The 18,408-nt window shown below is 28.0% G+C and overlaps 5 protein-coding genes across 5 annotated transcripts; 4 read left to right on the top strand and 1 right to left on the bottom strand.

Moving 5' to 3' along the window:
• Window positions 1-312: 312 nt before the first annotated feature.
• On the top strand, window positions 313-2,946 carry HELRODRAFT_70729 (hypothetical protein; the record flags this gene model as incomplete). Its single annotated transcript, XM_009032912.1, has 2 exons — window positions 313-549; window positions 1,615-2,946. Coding segments are annotated over 2 exons (1,569 nt in total), but the record flags the coding sequence as incomplete, so codon positions are not given.
• Window positions 2,947-5,590: 2,644 nt separating this feature from the next.
• On the top strand, window positions 5,591-5,767 carry HELRODRAFT_71140 (hypothetical protein; the record flags this gene model as incomplete). The annotated part of the gene is made up of 1 exon (XM_009032969.1): window positions 5,591-5,767. A coding segment is annotated over one exon (177 nt), but the record flags the coding sequence as incomplete, so codon positions are not given.
• Window positions 5,768-12,211: 6,444 nt separating this feature from the next.
• On the bottom strand, window positions 12,212-13,917 carry HELRODRAFT_70596 (hypothetical protein; the record flags this gene model as incomplete). The annotated part of the gene is made up of 3 exons (XM_009032890.1): window positions 12,212-12,374; window positions 13,085-13,147; window positions 13,721-13,917. 3 exons carry the CDS (start codon window positions 13,915-13,917, stop codon window positions 12,212-12,214), a joined length of 423 nt encoding a protein of 140 aa, XP_009031138.1.
• Window positions 13,918-14,905: 988 nt separating this feature from the next.
• On the top strand, window positions 14,906-16,879 carry HELRODRAFT_145664 (hypothetical protein; the record flags this gene model as incomplete). Its single annotated transcript, XM_009033155.1, has 4 exons — window positions 14,906-15,013; window positions 15,509-15,706; window positions 16,424-16,522; window positions 16,853-16,879. Coding segments are annotated over 4 exons (432 nt in total), but the record flags the coding sequence as incomplete, so codon positions are not given.
• HELRODRAFT_166146 (hypothetical protein) lies at window positions 16,838-18,303 on the top strand (the record flags this gene model as incomplete). Its single annotated transcript, XM_009033156.1, has 4 exons — window positions 16,838-16,927; window positions 17,352-17,478; window positions 18,064-18,174; window positions 18,239-18,303. The coding sequence occupies 4 exons, from the start codon at window positions 16,838-16,840 to the stop codon at window positions 18,301-18,303; spliced, it is 393 nt and encodes a 130-aa protein (XP_009031404.1).
• Between the last annotated feature and the right edge of the window lie 105 nt (window positions 18,304-18,408).

The following is an 18,408-nucleotide window of genomic DNA, read 5'->3' on the forward strand; positions in this document are numbered from 1 at the left end:
AAACTGCGATTTTCCAATTGAAGTTCGACCAGTAGGTAAGTTGAAATGCTGACCCCGTGTACGAAATATTATTTTGATTTTAATTCTGTGTGCTGAGCTCTGAAATCTATTTATTTGCTAAGCAATTTGCCGATCATAAATTACAATATTTTGAATGAATTTATAAATCTAATTATTTTTCAAGAAATGAAGCAAAATCATAATCCAATACATAATTTTAAAAAAGTTAATTAACAAAAACTAAATAATTTTTCGATTAGCAAAACTTTTTTAAAATTTTATTAATTTTTTATTTAAAACAAAGTTTTCGAGCTCTTTATTCGTTTTTATATATACACTTATCCTTCTACATTTAAAAGTTCAACCGAGAAATCTCATTTATTTTCCATATTAGGATTAAATTCTCGTAAACAAAGACGTGAACGAACGACTTTCACGAGAACCCAGCTGGATGTGCTGGAAACATTGTTCCAGAAGACGAGGTATCCAGACATCTTCATGAGGGAAGAAGTGGCCATGAAAATAAATTTGCCAGAATCAAGAGTGCAGGTTATTTCTTTTTTTTTTAGTTAGCTTTCTAACAAGAAATTTACAAAGTTACCTACACAGTCAATTAACTTTTATCTATACTGTATACATACTTTTTGCATACATTGCAAAATGTACATACACACGTATCGGCGTGCATGCAAGTATATTGAAATGACTGAAATAAGGTTTAACATATAATAAAATAAAGAATGTGAATTATGGATCTGAATTAAAAAGAATAAAGCAAGTATGAACGGTAAATAGGTGGAAAGGAATGGAGCTCCTTCCTCCCTACCCAACAGATTCAACTCAGGCATTTTAAAACAACTGCCAACTACGCTAGAGCTCTCGCAATGTATTTGAAAGGCTTGGTTTTATGTTTTTAAGAAATTAAATGTAAAAAGTTTCAGCAAGTAATATGATGGAGTAGCAAGTTCCAGTCGTAAGGTCCAACAAAATAAAGAACGTTTCATCAAAAATATTAAAAACTGAAAATTTTTGGAATATCAAAATTACCTTTAGCAGAGATAGATGGATCAAATCATGATATTCAATTTTAACTAAAAAGAGTCTAGTTTGACAAAAAATTATATCAAATTGGTAAATTACTGCAGTGCAGACATACGAGAGAAGGAAAAATGAAGGAAAAAAGTGGGATACGAGAAACAAGAGAAGCAGAATAATGGAGAACTTTAAAAGGTTTGATTGTGCTTTCTGAGTCATTTGAAATAGAAAGAGATAACAATAATTTAGACTAGAGAAAACGAATAAATGTTCTAGTTGCAGAGTCCATCTGTATAAAACTTGAACATCTTGCATTAAGAAACCCACGGAGTTTTTCCGTTGCCTTGCATACGTACACGTCATGGCGTTGTTTGATGTTTTACAAATAGTTTGGCCTATTTAAAATTTAGAAAAATATTTTAACATGGAATATCCGTTTTAATGATTTAATGTAGTTTAATATTTTATAAATGATTTGTTTCACATAGATATGTTTTTAATGAAAACATCATGTTATTTGAAAAGTACATTATTTATATCAAATAGATAAGCTATAAAATTTTTAATATCAATTTGAAGGTATGGTTCAAAAACAGACGTGCAAAATGTCGACAACAGCAGAAAACCTCAGACAATGTAGTGGAAGATAGCAGCAGTCAGTCCTACCACAAATTCAGCAATAAAATTTCCATGACGACACCTCCTGACATTCACAGTGGCATTCTTAACAAATGCTCAAACTCGCCTTGCGTATGCTTTTCCAGTTCTAACTATTTGTTGTGCCGAGAAAAAAATGATGAGTTTAGTAGTAAACAAATTTTCACTGAATCGACGGACAGTTGTGGTGGTGATAAAAATAGTACATTTCAAAGCGCAAAAAATTTGCGTACAAACTATTTAGATTTTGATTTACTACGCAAAAAATTGAACAATGAAAATTACAGCTACTTATCTGAACTCAAGAGTAAAAAAGAAGCAACTGGTGACGATCAGAGTAATGAAAAAATTAGAAAAAACGGTGGCAATTATTTGAACAACAATGAAGACGCGATAGCATCACAGAAAAACTTGAAAATCAATGAATATCCATTTGATTTAAAAAATGAACATCGATCTGTTTCAAATGTGACTTTAGCATTTTTATCCTCAATTGACAAACCTACAAAGACCTGTAAAGTAAGAAGTTATGAAAATGAAAGTGAGAAGCCAGCGTTCTACAGCTTACCTTCAATGAAAAAACATTCCTTCGTTGGCAAAAAAAACACCAATTCAGTAACAACGGCATCACATTTGGACAATCCCACATCGGTCAATCACCAATTTTTATACGACAAACCATCAGCCCTTTATAATACACACGTTACAAATAATTCTCCGAGTTTTCAAAATGTTGATAATATTGTAATAAACAACTGCAATTCCAAGCACAACATTACAGAAAAAGCAGACCCATCATCCTTTTATTATCAGCGGCACATATCTCCATATTGCTCAACAGATCTGAATTATTATTATCCCGCGGTCCCAGCCTCACCACAAACTCATTTCTACCAGCGAACGCAATTCTTACAGTCGGTTGCTTCTTCTGGCACGTCGACAGCATTCAATCAGTGTTTTGTATCGTCGCCATCGTCATCCTCCTTTTCATCTTCATTGTTCTTTCCACCTATTTATAGCCACACTCAAATATATTCATGCATTTCACCATCATCAACATTACCATCATCATCTTTAAATCAACCAAATAATGATTATAATAATTTTATGATCAACACATTCTCCGATGACAGGCAGTTAATGACTAACGGAGTCAGCAATATTCAACACAATCATCCATTCAACAACGAAACGTACAATGAATTTGTTGACGATAATAAAGAATGGGTAACGACGAAGTTTCAAGCACTGTAATAGTACATTCTATCCCTGTATAATATTTTATTGCAATGTAACATAATTTTTTAACTTAAATATCAACAAATTGTCGGTTCGATATTAAGTTTTAACATCATTTTTCTCTAGAATAATTAAGAAATGTATTTTTTAAATTTATATACCATCCGAAGTAAGCTTTTAAATCTCGTGTATTCTTTTATTACCTTGAAATGAAAAAATTTGTTACGAACCATTAAACTGTCAAATTTTTTCGCACATTTTGTCATTGATTAATTTAATGGTAAGTTTATTAGGCAATTTTTAAATATAAATATTCAAAATGCTTTAAAAAATGACTTGCTTTTTTTATTAGTTATTTTTTAATGTTATTTCTAGTTTTCTTTTCATAAAAAATATTTTCAATTCATTAGAAATATTTTTGTGCCTGATGAAGCTTAACACTTTGACGAAACGGCGTTATGTTTGCATGCATGATTTTCTATAAAAAATCAATTAAAAAGTCGAAACTTGGTTACTGTAAAATTATCACATTGAGCTTAAGGAAGGTAATGCAAAGTGACATTAGGAAAAAAGGTTAAACCACTGGAGAAGAAAAATGCCCGAAAAACAAAATTTACTTAGAAAATTAAAAAAATTATCTGTGAAAAAACAATTAAACATTGCACCTTGAGCCCTAAAGCCAATCGTCTGGTGATGGTAATATATTTTGTATGAATTTACTGTTTAATGAAGTAAAAATAATGACAAATTAACATACATCAAAAAGAACGAATAGTTGTTTCCGGAAAGTAATGCTTTAAACATTTTTTAGCTTTGTAAAACAGGTTTGTTAAGTTTACATTCCATATTACCACAAAATATTTTAAAACTGAAATCATTTATTTTCTTACAGCAAACTATTCATGGATATATATAATCATGACTATATCCATGACTATATCGATACTGAAACATTAGTAACACGAACACTGGAGATAGTAGTCATATAAATCAAATTTCATAATAAAAATAATGTAATAATAAATACTTTAATAGATTAATGAACTTTAATATAATTTAATTACTTTGTGTTGCTGGATATTTGACGTGCCGGTATACCGGAACATAATGGTCCATAATTTTATACTTGCTAACTTAGGTAACGTTAAAAAATCAATATATGGTGCTTTCAACGTTTGCTAACTTCACTGGTCTGGAGGTTTAATCTGATTTAATTTTAAATTGCGCTAATTTTTTTTAAAATGGATTCTGAAAGGACAATATTGCTTGCATTCCATCTATTCGGTTGTTGACTTATATTTTTAATTAATCTTTTTATCCAAACCAGTGATCACTGGTTCTGGTGTTAAAATAAATTAGAAATCACATATGAGTTTGATTTGTTAATCTTAATAAATCTTTATATTAATATATATATTATTTTATCTTCTATTTGTTTAATTTGTTGACTGTTCTTTTTTATTTTATTTATTATCATCATTTGTGACATGTGTTATGTCAAAAGGAAAAGAGCATTCATTAGAAATTTAGTGATCATTTTTATTACCAAAATTTGAATTTACAAATTAAGTTATTCTTATGTTAATCTGTTACATGTTACATTTACATTACATTGCAGTTAGTTTCATTTTCATCAATGGACAGATATTTGAAGCTGATGATAGGTATTGTTTTATCTTTTGTTATTTTTTTTTAATTTGTATGAATAACCAGCTTTAGTTAATTAATAATTTAATAACTACAGTTGAAGATTGAACTGTTTGAGGCAATAATTGTGTTATTATCATCCAGATCCTCATCATCCTAAACAATTTTTCTAAGCACAAGTCTTAATTAAACCAACCAGAGCTTTAGGCCTTTAACTCAGCTATTCCAGATATCTGTTTCTAAATGTTGACACATCTTGGTGTATTTTTTTTATTTGATTGGGAACTGTGTCATTACCATCGTATTCTTAAAATACCTTCTCCCAAGTGTGCTTAGTTATTACAACTGCAAATGATTATTAAGCGTTAGTTCACCTAAAATTTTGAAATCTTAAAAAAACAATTACTTTTGTTTAAGAAGAATTATATTTTCCACCTAATTTTTTGTATTATGCTGTTTTGGCAAACAAAACTGCTTACACGTTGTTTTCAACTTAATCATGATTAAATTTTTGTGTCACATGCTATACATTTACATCACACGTTACACATATTTTATGTGTACTACCTACAGTCAACTGCTATCTATCTGCCTGCTGCTTGTGTTGGGTCAAAAACGTTTTTGAAATGTAGTAAAAAAGCTCATGTCTATAAACGTTAATGAAGATGATGATGAGATATACAATTCATAACTCATATTTATATTTATACTCAAAAAAATTTTAAGCAATAATTTTTTTAACTTGATTGATATTAGCTTTATTGAGAAGAAAGGGAATTATGCTTGGCTTCTAGAGGTTTGTCAGCTTTCCTATTAAGCTTTTATTATTTTTTTTTATTTTACTATCAACACTGGATTGATTGGCAAAAGTTGTTTATGCATGAATGTACATGGATCTACATGGATCAAAATTATCTTAACATGAGATCATTCTTGATGCCCTGTTATTGAACTTTTCTTTTTCTTTTATGAATGAGTACAATGATAACAATACATTTTTTTCACTTAATAGTTTTATGCTCCTTGGTGTGGTCATTGTAAGAAATTAGAATCAACATATCACCAAGTTTATTTAGAGTTGAAAAATACAGCTGTGATTGTTGCAAAGGTTGATGCAACAAAGTATCCAACACTAGCCTCACATTATGATGTCAAAGGCTACCCAACCATCAAATTGTTTGTACTTTAACATTTTTATGTAATAACCATATTTTTGGGATTCATAATTTGTTGCTGTTAATTAAAATTACATGACTCGAGCAAATTTATATGCCAAGGACTGCTAATTGTTTATTTTATTCATGTATTTATTCAAATTTTTAAAAAAATTAGCATCTCTGGCTAAACTGTTCTATAAAAACACAATTTTAATAGTGAACATGTTAACAATTATTTTGAATTAAACTTTCCAGTAGGACTAGAAATTAATAATTTTTTACCCTCTTCACTTGCTCATTCATGTAAAAGTTTGAACTGATGGTTATGCAACAGAGGAGTAGCAGTACCATTTAAATATTTTCACCGTTTTGAGTCACACTTTCTTGATGCAGCTCATTTTTCAATCAAAGTTATGCCTCTACCAAGTTTGAATTCAGATATAAATATGCATGCCAGTGGTCAGCTATGGATTTCCACTGAATAGTCTTTGTAACAGGCCTCTTCTAGTGAATCTGTAAGAGATTTCATGTGAACTGCTGCTTTTTACTGTTTAATAGAGGGTGTCGGTGTATTCGTCTAATATGAACATAAACTAGATGAATAATGAATAAAAAATTATATTTTTTATAAACGTTTTTTTTAAAATTTCATTTATATATTTATTTCTAATGTAATTTATAACATTTTTTGCATTAGTACGTTTTTCATTATGATATATAAAACAAATGACAAATGATCAAAATTCTGTTAGTGTAATAGAATTAAACATTTTGTTGAACTTTTGTTCAATTGAAACATATAATTTTAAATGAACGGAAGTTCGACAAGATTTGTATCTGGAGTGTGTGTGCAATTTATTTATACGAAGATTGAAACATGTTTTCATTTAAATACACCTAATACTGTTACCTTTTAGCATTCATGGGGCAAAAGTTGCCACTTACAACGGGGAACGAACGAAGGAAAGTTTGGTCAAATTTGCTAAAAAGGCGTACGGGTAATATACAATTATAATACCATTCCAATAAATTTTTTGTTTTCTTTCCAGCAATTTTCAATTATTTGTATCGTATAGTTATATAAACTATGGAAATTGCTTAATATCTTTTTATCTTATGACTTCTCACATATAACAGATGATGGTAACAGTTTTTTTAGTTGTGATAATTTTGATAAGATAAACATTAATGATGCTATAATAATAATTATTATTATATATAATAATAAATATTGTCATTTTTATTATTTTAGTTTATTTACAATCTTTCATTTTCAGACCGACTGTATCTCACATAGAAAAAGAAAAAGATTTTAATGAACTTCTTGATCACTCGTCAACTAACGTCATTTTTGTGTACATTTTTGATCCTGAGCTGAAGAAAGATGAAGATAAGAATTATGTCAGTGAAGTTGAAAGTTATTCAATGTAGGTATGTTGTGTAATTGCTCTCACATGGCATAAGACCTGGTTAAAAGTCAATTTTAACCCATGTGACTCCCAACCAATAATGGTTTTGGCATTTTAGAAACCAATTAATTAAGAGACAAATTATTAAATTTTGCATAATTTTCGTATACAAGATTTTTTGGCAGCATTTTTGTTAGTTTTTGGGCTTTAAAATATTTAATATCCTTTTCCTGATACATTTGTATTTTTAGCTTTTTCTGAAACTTTCTGAAGTGTTTTTTTAATTTTTCCTGATTAATTTATCATGCATCTTTGCACTCAGTAAACTTTGATAGTAGGATTTTATTGCTTTATTTTAATTGCTGTATTAACTATTTAATACAATAATTTTGTTAACTGTATGCTAAAATTAAAACAACTTTAAACCATTTTTTATAGAATATTTATGCTTCGTTGGCAGAAAAATACACTATCAGCAGTTATTTCTACTCAATGAACGCCGACGCTCTGCCAGAGGTTGTCCTTCTTTATATTTTTTATGTCTTTCCTGACACAGCTTCTTATTTTACTAGTTTTATTTTAATTTAATATTATTTTGACACCAATATTTTAAAGATGTTGAATTTTTTATTAGATTTTTTTTAGAAATTATCTTCAGTTTTTTTTTGTAAATTGGATACAATATCATGCCAGTAATTAAATTATAAACCTATTATATTGCTTGATATCTAAACGTTGATTTTTAAACTTGTTAGAAAATCTTTGAAAAATCGTTGCCATCGATTTTGGTGTTTAAGGATGGTCATCACAAAGTATTTGAAGGTTATTTATATTTATTTATATATAATATATGTGTAATGAAAAGTTCATTTAACACTTTTGCCGTAAACTGCACTCGAGAATTTTCAACATTTTAAATTATTTAGATAATTTCGCCAATTTCACACAACTTTTTCAACACATAACTTCTGTCATTCTCCATTTTGCCAGCATTTACTCCTACCTATTATTAATTATAGATTGTTACCTAGTATTAGTTATAGATAGATTAGTATTAGTTATAAGTATGAAGGTTATGAAACAGTTGTAAAAAAGTCTTCTTTTCATGTTTGACAATTCTTAAATTCTCATAAACCTTTTCTAGTTGACAAGAGTATAGTATTGAATCCTTTTTTTTGTTTGTTGGCTTTATTTACATTTGGTAATTAATTAATAATAATAATCAATAATTATTATTACAATTAATTCTATTTATCCCATTTAGGCCATATAAACGGTCTAGGGGATTGGATGAATGAAGAAAGGTTCAATTTAGTAGCATCTGTAGGTGGGATTGGTCTTAACGAGATGTCATCCTTGAACAAATTATTGTTCATTTACGTTAATGAACAACAAGATAAGTATGTACGATGCAGTTTTTTTGCTTTTTCTATTCGGTAATTTTCTATGTTTTATAGCAGGTGTACATTTTAAGACCGTCATAATCATGTACATTTTAAGATGACATTTGCCATAAAATGTCGTCAATTGATAATATTTTTCTTACTACACAAAGTGCAAAATTTTTCAATTATCTTATCTCTAGGTTGTCTTATTAATTTAATTCATTTATTAACTATCAAAACAAGGTTATATGATCATGTTTCAAAAGTTGCTCTTCAAACGGAAAAACTCAATAAAAGGTTATTAACTATTTCATCATTATTCTTTTGATGATACTTTATAGTAATTAATATTTTTTTAACTGATTTATTTTATTATTCACCATTTGCCTACATCCTATACGCTTTTTGTTGCATTTCTGGCGTCATAAAACTTTTTTCTTTACATAAATTCATTTAACTTACCTGCAACTATCTTTGAATTATTTTTAATATTCTTGTATTCGGCTGTCTTTATGTTTATATATTACTCATAATTTCAAACGCGATGTCATTGCTAATGATTTTAAGGTTCTCTATTTAGTTAAGAAGGTAAATTAAGTAGATACTAGTGTTAGATATCAGATTGTATTCAAATATATAATACAAATAATAATAGAGTAGGAGACCATTAAATAAATCACTTGAAATAATAAAATGCTGGATGGGCATTGTTTAGTAACGGCCTTCCTGACGATGACAGTATTTTAGAAATTGGAAATAACGAGCAACTTTTCACAAGGTGCAACCGATTTACCTTTTCTCTAGTTTTCAGACGAAGTAACAGGAGGCGTTCTTCTGGACGCCATTATGTTTGCTTTGTTCTGGTTACCCAGTAAAAATTTCATGCTCTATCACAGTATTCAGCGAAAAATCGAAGCCACAATCTTATATAAAACAGAGAATTTTACGTAATAAAAGACGAGAATACATTTCACAGGTACCAATTTGTATGGTTGAGAGATGTAGATACCGGACGTAATCTTATCATGTCTCATGCAAACCCTCCATTCGTCTTTGTCTTCAACACATCAAATCATTTATATTATCTTCCTACGTCGCACATGCTTTCATTTGAGGATGTTCAGAGTTTTATGAATGGCGTTGATAAGGATCTCTACGAGGTTAATATAATTTTTTAGTGTTTTCAGATTAAGAATTTTTGTACTCTGATCAAAATAAAAAAGATTGTTCAAAACAAAATTTATATTTATTTTTTGTTACATTATTTAAAATATGACTATTTTGAGTAGCATTCTTCATACTAGGCCTGCATAATAAGAACCTGGGTAAATCTTTCTTGAACACATTTCTAAATTATTAAAAACATATCCAGTTTTGAACTGGAACCTAAATTCTGCAAAGCTTCAACTTGCAACTACTTTTTAAAAAAATCTTTTTCTCTACGAATATTTTTTTTAATCATTGATGATGGTTCTATAGTTACTGATTGACATCTATGAGTAATGCAGAAGAAAGAATATTAACGTTTCTGTTAAGGAGAGTTTAATTTCAACTTAACTGTTTCTAGGATTTACATAATATTAAAAGAAGCTATCTAATCAATTGCATGAGTGATTTATTCAATCAGCAGCTGGAAAATGAGTTGAGAGCTTAAAAGCTGAAGTGGTTTGATTGAATAGCTACGTTTAATGTTATAAAATTGTTAAACGGAATGAGAAATGAATTTACACAAACATAGATTTGCGGTGGATTAATTTTAAAATTAGGATTTAAATGATTAATATAGAAGAGTAAATTATATTAGAGTAGCGATCAAGAATTTTGGAGAACAAAAAAATTAGATGGTTTAAAACTTTAAATTGCTATCGATTTTTAGATGACTGAATGCTATATAAAAATTTAGAATTATTAATTTCAACATTTTTATTTTTAGACGTATGGAGGCAAAGGAATAATTCCACTGTTGAAGCATATGCTCTACAACATCGTTAACTTTTTGCTCGTTAGTATCTGTATATCATTTATAATTTAATATATATACAATAATTTTATGTTTCTTTTCATTTTCTTGATGAGCAACTTATCATAACACTTTTATTTTTTAAATGTATTTTGTTAAATTTATTCACAAATGTTTAACATAATATGCAGAACATTTACAAGGAATCATTGTGGCTTCTTTTGATTCTAGTCATTGTTCCAAGTTTCATTTTATCATTTCTTTGTTATATTTTATGTTGCATTGACTCTGAAGTGATTGATGAAGACGAGGAAATTGTGTCTCTAGAAGACATTGATAAATACATGTATGACAATGAGTTCAATCAAAATGATGATGACTACAGTAACTCATTGAAAGGTTATTTTTTTATTTCTCCAACTGTACTCATGATACGCAAAAATATTTAAATAGAAATATAATATATAATCTATAAATAATATAATAATCTATTTGCCTAACATATTTTTTTATTTTCGATTATGTTCTATGTTTAACAACTACTTGCAAATATCTTTTTGCTCTATCATCCACGTGATTAGTTATAATATATAATCTATAAATAATATAATAATCTATTTGCCTAACATATTTTTTTATTTTCGACTATGTTCTATGTTTCACAACTACTTGCAAATATCTTTTTGCTCTATCATCCACGTGATTAGTTTGCGAATGCTTAATAACTAAATAACCAACCAAGTATAAAGAAGCAATGACCATTTAAAGAGACATTTTGAGAAATGACCTGCTGCTAAATGAAACTTGATAAAATGGTAAAATCTAAATGAGTTGAAATTTGAAAAATAACAAAATTTTTTCAGAAAATAAAGAAACCGAGATCTCAAAAAAACAACAATAAATGATCTGTTTGGGAGGAATTTTTAAACCAATTAATCAGTTATGGATGTTATTTGTTATTTTTCCATTATTTGTCGTTGTTAATTACAATCAAATGATTTAGTCTAATGTCTGTTGTACAATTTTTTTACTGATTGTGACCGACACTTTTTCATCAAGAGAATTGTGAATTTTAACTTAACAACTGGTGTAAATTTTTTTTTCCATTTAAAGTTATTTTTTAACGCCTACTAGCGTACGGTCTAATCTACATATTTATAGAATTAATTTAAGAGGAAATCAAAATTAAATTTCGTGGAGGCTGAAGTTGAAAAGTAATAGAGGATCGATTGAAATTTTAACTCGTCCTAGTCATATCAACGTTCAGGCTTATATTACGTAAAAATTTTATTACATTTTTGTATGCCTATTTTCTATAAAAACAGGTTGCGCTTAGCTCACATGCTTCTTCTTATGTTACGCTTGTCACCGCTTTAAAATATTCCTATACTAAATTTGTATGCACAGAATTTCGGCACGGCGTTCAACTCAAACCAATGTCTGATGTTCTTAAACTCCTAAACCTCGTTTCTAAAAGACTTAGAAGCGAAGTTTAAGAATTTTATGCTATTGAGGAAAATACTAATTTTAAAAAATTATGCACAGCATGTAGTTAAGCAAGGAATCTGACTATAATTGTATTCTTCCCGTCTATGAGAAGTTAAAATGAAACCCATAAATAATTACATGACATTACCAAAGTTTTAATTATGTTAAAAATTTTTCATTCAAGAATAAATTTAAAATTTAGTCAAACAACATTTGTGTGTGTGAATACAGTTTTTATACATCATCTATAGGCTCTTCACTTTTTTTTGTAGTATTTGTATCCAGTTTTGTTGGTTCAGTGAAAATCTCTGCATTTTTTATGCCTAAAAAGGAACCCATCCCAGCAGCTCTTTCAGCTTCCTTCTGACTGTATGGTTCAACTCTTAAAGATTTCAACCTAAATAATTTTAATCAAGCAATGTTTTAAAAATTAAATGAAAATATAAGTGTATGCTGAAAGTATTCTTGAAATTAGGAATGAAACAAATCAATAATAAATAACTAGAAGCCTTCAATCAGAATGCTGACATAAAAATTCTAAACCGAAATTTCAATCCAATAAAACCTAAAATTAAAGAGACTTTCTGTATTTTTACATATTTAAATATAACGTATATCAAGATTTTGAAGTAAGAAACTTCAAGCTTTTTAATAATTCTGCCACTGCTATACCCAATCATTATCTACCTATGTAATGAATGTCACTAAAGAAATTGATAAAGCTTTTTTGGAAAACGGTTCTTGAGTAAATGAAAAAAAACATTAATTGTTGGAGATAGACCATACACTGCAAAGGTAAAGAGGTCTTCACAACTGAAAATATACTAAATATATAGAGTTAAAGGCAAATTGAACAAAATCAATATATAAATTTGCAAAAAGTTGTACTGAGAACTATTTCAGCCTCTCCAACAATAAAAGTAACATTTTATACAAAACAACCAGTTTTAATAGAAAAATTGCATAAAAATTGCTTAATAAGCAGAAAAAGGTTGATAGTTTTAAAAAATTCAAGCCCCCTCACAGAAAATATCTGGCTATGCCATTGGCCACAAATGATGTTGTCATGAACCAAATATGTTCTATTGAAAAATTAATAGAAATAACCTTTTTTTGTGAGCTTTTGTTTTCAAGTGGATTTTCAAAACATCATCTGAGTCAAAATATCGTCTGAAAAATAATGAGTCAATCGAAAGTTTAAATTCTTAAAAAATCTTTGAAAATAGAAAACCACAAAACAAAAGTAATAAAAAAACTTTTTTATCTCAATTTTCAAACATGGCCCTTCCATTTGAATATTCATGGGCAATTTTTATTGACAAATGTTAATGAAAAATGTTCATATGCATCCTTTTATAATATATAATAAAATAATATGTTATAATAAAATATAATGTATAGTAGTATAATAGTTAGTTAGATGTAGCACTATATTTTTGTGAAAACAAAATATACAAAAAACTGCCTGTTAAGAACCCTTTTGTTTAATTTTAAACTGACAGTTTAATAGCAGATCTTAACAAAATTGGTGATTAGGTTTATTTTAAGATGCATTTTATAGTAAAACCAACCCTGAAATTAAATTCCAATTAAAATTAATTAATTAAATTAATAAAGTTAAGTCTTTCAATTAGTGTGCAACATAATCAGCACTTGATTATTTATTTTTAATTTAAATATTATAAAATAAAAAAAATAGTCAAAAAAAAACAGATTTTTATTTTAACATTAAAAAAAACCAACGCGCAGTATAAACAATAGTGTTGACCATCTCCTGGAAGGTCTTCATTTTTCTCAGTTGGATTTAACAAGTTGGAATACACAGGTTTTAAATCGAAATGAATTTGATCTAAATCTTTAGTACATTTTTTAATACGTTGTCTTCTTTTCGTAGGCCCGCAACTTTTATGATGTCTTTTTCTCGCCTGTGGCCGCCCCATGCCGTATTGACTGACGAACGAACGATGGAACGATCAACAACGTGAGTAAAAACGTGAGCAAAGCTATCAGTCAAGAAACTTTAAAAACCACATAGATAAATTTAAAACATGGTCAGTATGGAAAACCATCAAAGTGCAAAGACAAAATTGAAAACATTAACAACTTATTTATATTTTCATTTGCTACTTTTAAACAGTTAATTGTTTGCTTGCAAGTTTACATACATATGTATTTTATTTATTTTAATACCGGTGTTTTTCTCTCCCTCTCTCTATCTACAACATAATTATTTTAAATAAATATTTAATTCTATCATACGGTTCGTGTTTATGATGTTTTTTTTATGTTTCTCTTCGTTCATGTATCCGTATGCGTATTATGCGTATTGTTGTTGATAGATTTATTTTTTTTAATGATATTTCAATGATATATAAAATATAAATAATTATAATATAATAATCTATCTATCTATATAATATAATAATAATATAATAATCTATCTATCTCTGATATATTTTTTTATAAATTTATATTATTTATTCAATTATAATTGATATATATAGAATTTTAGATGCAATGCAAAGAATTTTTGTATGCTATTGTTTTTTAATTTTAAAATTAAATTATTATTGATATTTCAGTATCATTCAATAATAGTTAACTGTTTTTTTAATTAAAATTAGACTATGTTTGTAAAAACAAAAAAACAGATCATTGTATAAAATGTATTGTATAGTATATAAAATTAGCTGGAATAAGTTCCTGGATAAATAAGATAATGAATGATTTATTGACAAGTTCATTAGGTACTACATATATTATAAAATAAATAAATCCATTTGAAACTACATCCTAATAATGTTAAGTTTTTTCCAGTAAATAATTTTTGTATCAATGTTATTTCAATTCAAACGCTTATGATAAAAATATTTAAGTATTTGTAATTGCTTAAAACTTAAAAAATAAATTTTATCTTTTCAAGAATTAATGGCTTTGTTGGAATTGGGAAAACAGTTATTAGAAGCATCCAAAAGTGGCTCAGCTGAAGAGGTGAGGATCCTTATATTTAACGGAGCACCCTTCACTACAGATTGGGTAGGATGATTTTCCTTTTGAGGTTTTTTAATTAAGAATTATTGTCATTTAAAATTTAAATGAATATCAACTCTAAAAGTAAAAGTGTTGGGTATCTAAGATCACCTCAGATTTGTTATGCATATTATTTTTGTTTTAATTTTTATCTAGATTAATGATTGATTGATTAATTAATTGATTTATCAGCTGATTAATTAATTAATTTTAAATCTTAATTGTAAGCTGTAACATTTCTGTTCTGTCCAGTCTCACAGTATGATGTTACTTGTAATATATTTTCCACCTCTGTTCAGCTTCTTCACTTTTTAAGATAGAAAAATTTGGTGTACCCTTTTATAGGTGAATTAATAATCAAGTTTTTCTTTGTGTAAAAATAAAATAAAACATTTAGTTGATTGACTAAAGCAATCATTTTAATTGATTACTTTCTATTGAATTTGAATCTATGAATGTTTCAGAGGTTATTGCTAAATATTTGTTTGTGTTGTATTATAGCTTGGGACATCTTCTTTACATTACGCTGCTCAGAATGGTCAGTATGACACAGTCGAAGTATTACTAAAAGCCGGTTTAAGTAGAGATGCAAAAACAAAAGTCGACAGAACACCACTTCATTATGCAGCACAAGAAGGACACAGTGACATAGCTCAACTTCTTCTGTTACATGGGGCTGATATGGAGGCTAAAGACATGGTAGGTATTTAATTCTATTTGACCGTTTTCTAATTTTTAATTTTTTTTTCTTTTAATTTATTATCATAATTGTTTGAAAACAATTAAGTCACTATTGATTGTCTACATTTATTTTTTATGTTATTTTTGAGTTGCTTTATTATTAGCTTCATATAAATTACGAGATGATAACAACGCTACTTAATATGAGTATATATGTTGAACCTTGTAATGCAAGAAAGATAATATAAAGTCATCGTTCCAGTTCAATTTTCTTACATCTAAAAATGGTTGCTAAGTTTTTTTTCAGCCTAACGTTAATATCAAGAATCACTTTTATGGTTAGAATATAGAAAATTCAGATCATTAAGCATTTTGTAAAAGGTTTGGAGAGTATACTGACTTACTTGAAATAGAAACTTGGTAACTTTTATTTATTTATTGATTACAATTGTAAAATATATGTTGCTCTAACGACCTAAAACTAACAATCAAATCAGTCAACCGAACTTGATGTAAATTAGCCATGGCATTAGCTTTCAGAATCCAGTGTTCATTAAATGATTTTTCTGAAAATTTTGACGCAAACTCAGCAGGTTTCAAGCATAACTTTAGATTGACCATTCTCTGGGTCACACAGCACAACTTAAACACACAAAATTTTTAAACTTTGATGCTAAAATCCATATTGCTCCGCAAATTTTTATATATTAATAATAATTATTTAATGATTTTAAGTTGAAAATGACTCCATTGCACTGGGCAGTTGAAAGAGGTCACATTGAAGTTGTTCAAGTCCTGCTGTCCCATGGAGCTTCCACTTCAGAATATAACAAAGTAAAATTTTTATTTTTATAATAAAGTATGTTTAGTTTTATTCAAATTTTATATTTCCATATTTTTTCTTCTGTTTCATTATTTTTTTTGTTTCATTACGAAGCTTGTCCTTCAACGTTACTCTATCTTAGCTTCACAGATATTAATCAAGTTAATTGTGATGTACAGTTTCTCATGTATAATTTGTAGATTTTTCAGCAATCAGCAGAAATTTTATACCTTTTGAATATAAAATTGAAGTCATTCATAGTTTCAGTTCATAGCTCATTTTGGCGTATTGTGAAAATTTCATTTACATTTTTTTAATATTCACAAATGTTTGTTGAAAAGTTTGACAAAACACCAGTTGATATCGCAATCAGAAATAAAAGAGCCGATATTCTGGAACTTTTACAGTCTACAAGTGTTAGTTACCACAATCCAACATAAATTAAAATTTAAATGTATTAATTAATCTCATTTTTGGCTAATGATGTATTTTCGTGATAAAGTTACACGAGGCACCCATTTATGTTTGGAATTGATTCAGGTTTTAATATAGGTCTCCAAATTATCAGTAATATAATAAAAATATACATGTCCAGTCCATGTACAATATTTTTTTAATTCTCTAAATCAAACTGAAAATGTAACAACATGCAAGGTATGAAACTAGATAGGGTCGATGAGCGTTAAACGTGGCACCCATTTATGTCTGCAATAATAATAATTAATTGGTGTCCGCAATATTAATAATCAATAATACTTTATTCTATGTTAATATGAGAGCTGGAAAGAAAGTGACAGAATGAATTAATATTCTATTATTCACCAACAACTCGATTTACAGAACAGCTCTGTACAGCACGTCAATCCCGTGACGATAATTGAGGAAGTCATAACATCAGAAGCAATCAATAATACAGAGTTATTCAGCAGTACTGAAAAAAATATTGACCAAATAAACCAATTAACCGGTTAATTTTTTTTCATATTTATCACGTGTTTTTCAAATCAATTTTAATTGTAGAATCATTTTGTTGGGCATAGACTTCATCGTAGGTCAAAAGTTATAGTTAGAAGAACGTTTGAAAATTGTAATAGTAGCATTCGAAACTTACAAATTTTAAAGTTTTTAAAAGACCTGATTGGAGTTTTTTTTGCAACAAACGTAGAGGTACCTATAAAAGCTTGAAGAATGTTGTCTTGTTTCAGTAAATTTTGCTATTTTGGTAAATTGGAATGGGCATGAACATAGTTTCTATTGTAAAAATTTTGTGAGTGGGCTTTAATTGTTTGTTTAGGAATAATTGGGGATGAAAATTGTATTGAGTCATTTGAGAGGAAATTAGCGATAGTTTATGTGGAAATTGGAGTGTTGTCTTCATAGAAAAATGTTGAACTAGAAAGTTATAGTTATGCATTTAGTATTGCTTGAGAACGTGCTTAAAAACTTGGCTAATATAACAAAGTAAAACAAGAAATAGTAAAATACTATTAGCAGTAATAAAGATAGAGTATATTTTATATTTCATGTTCGTAAAATTTTTGTTATTAATTAGATAAAAGTCCCTCTGAAACATTAACATGGCTAGACAATCCAGCTTTAAATGTCATTTCGGTGAATGCCTTACAAACTAGTTTGGATGCCAGCCAGATGTTTATTCTCACAGGTTAATTTTTTAATTACATTTCCATGAATTTAATAATGAATTTTCTTAATCATTTTGTAAACAGAAGCTGGTAAATTGGCTTTAAAAACCGTTCAAAACTGTGACTTAGATGAAGCGAAAATAAATTAAATATTTTTTTTTATAATTTAGTTAAAAAAATCTATCTGTTGTTTTTCTGTTATTCTAAAGACACAGATGCATTATTTTATATTACATTCCTTTACTTTAGTGACT

Source organism: Helobdella robusta, assembly GCF_000326865.2.
Source record: "Helobdella robusta unplaced genomic scaffold HELROscaffold_9, whole genome shotgun sequence".
Classification (NCBI taxonomy): domain Eukaryota; kingdom Metazoa; phylum Annelida; class Clitellata; order Rhynchobdellida; family Glossiphoniidae; genus Helobdella; species Helobdella robusta.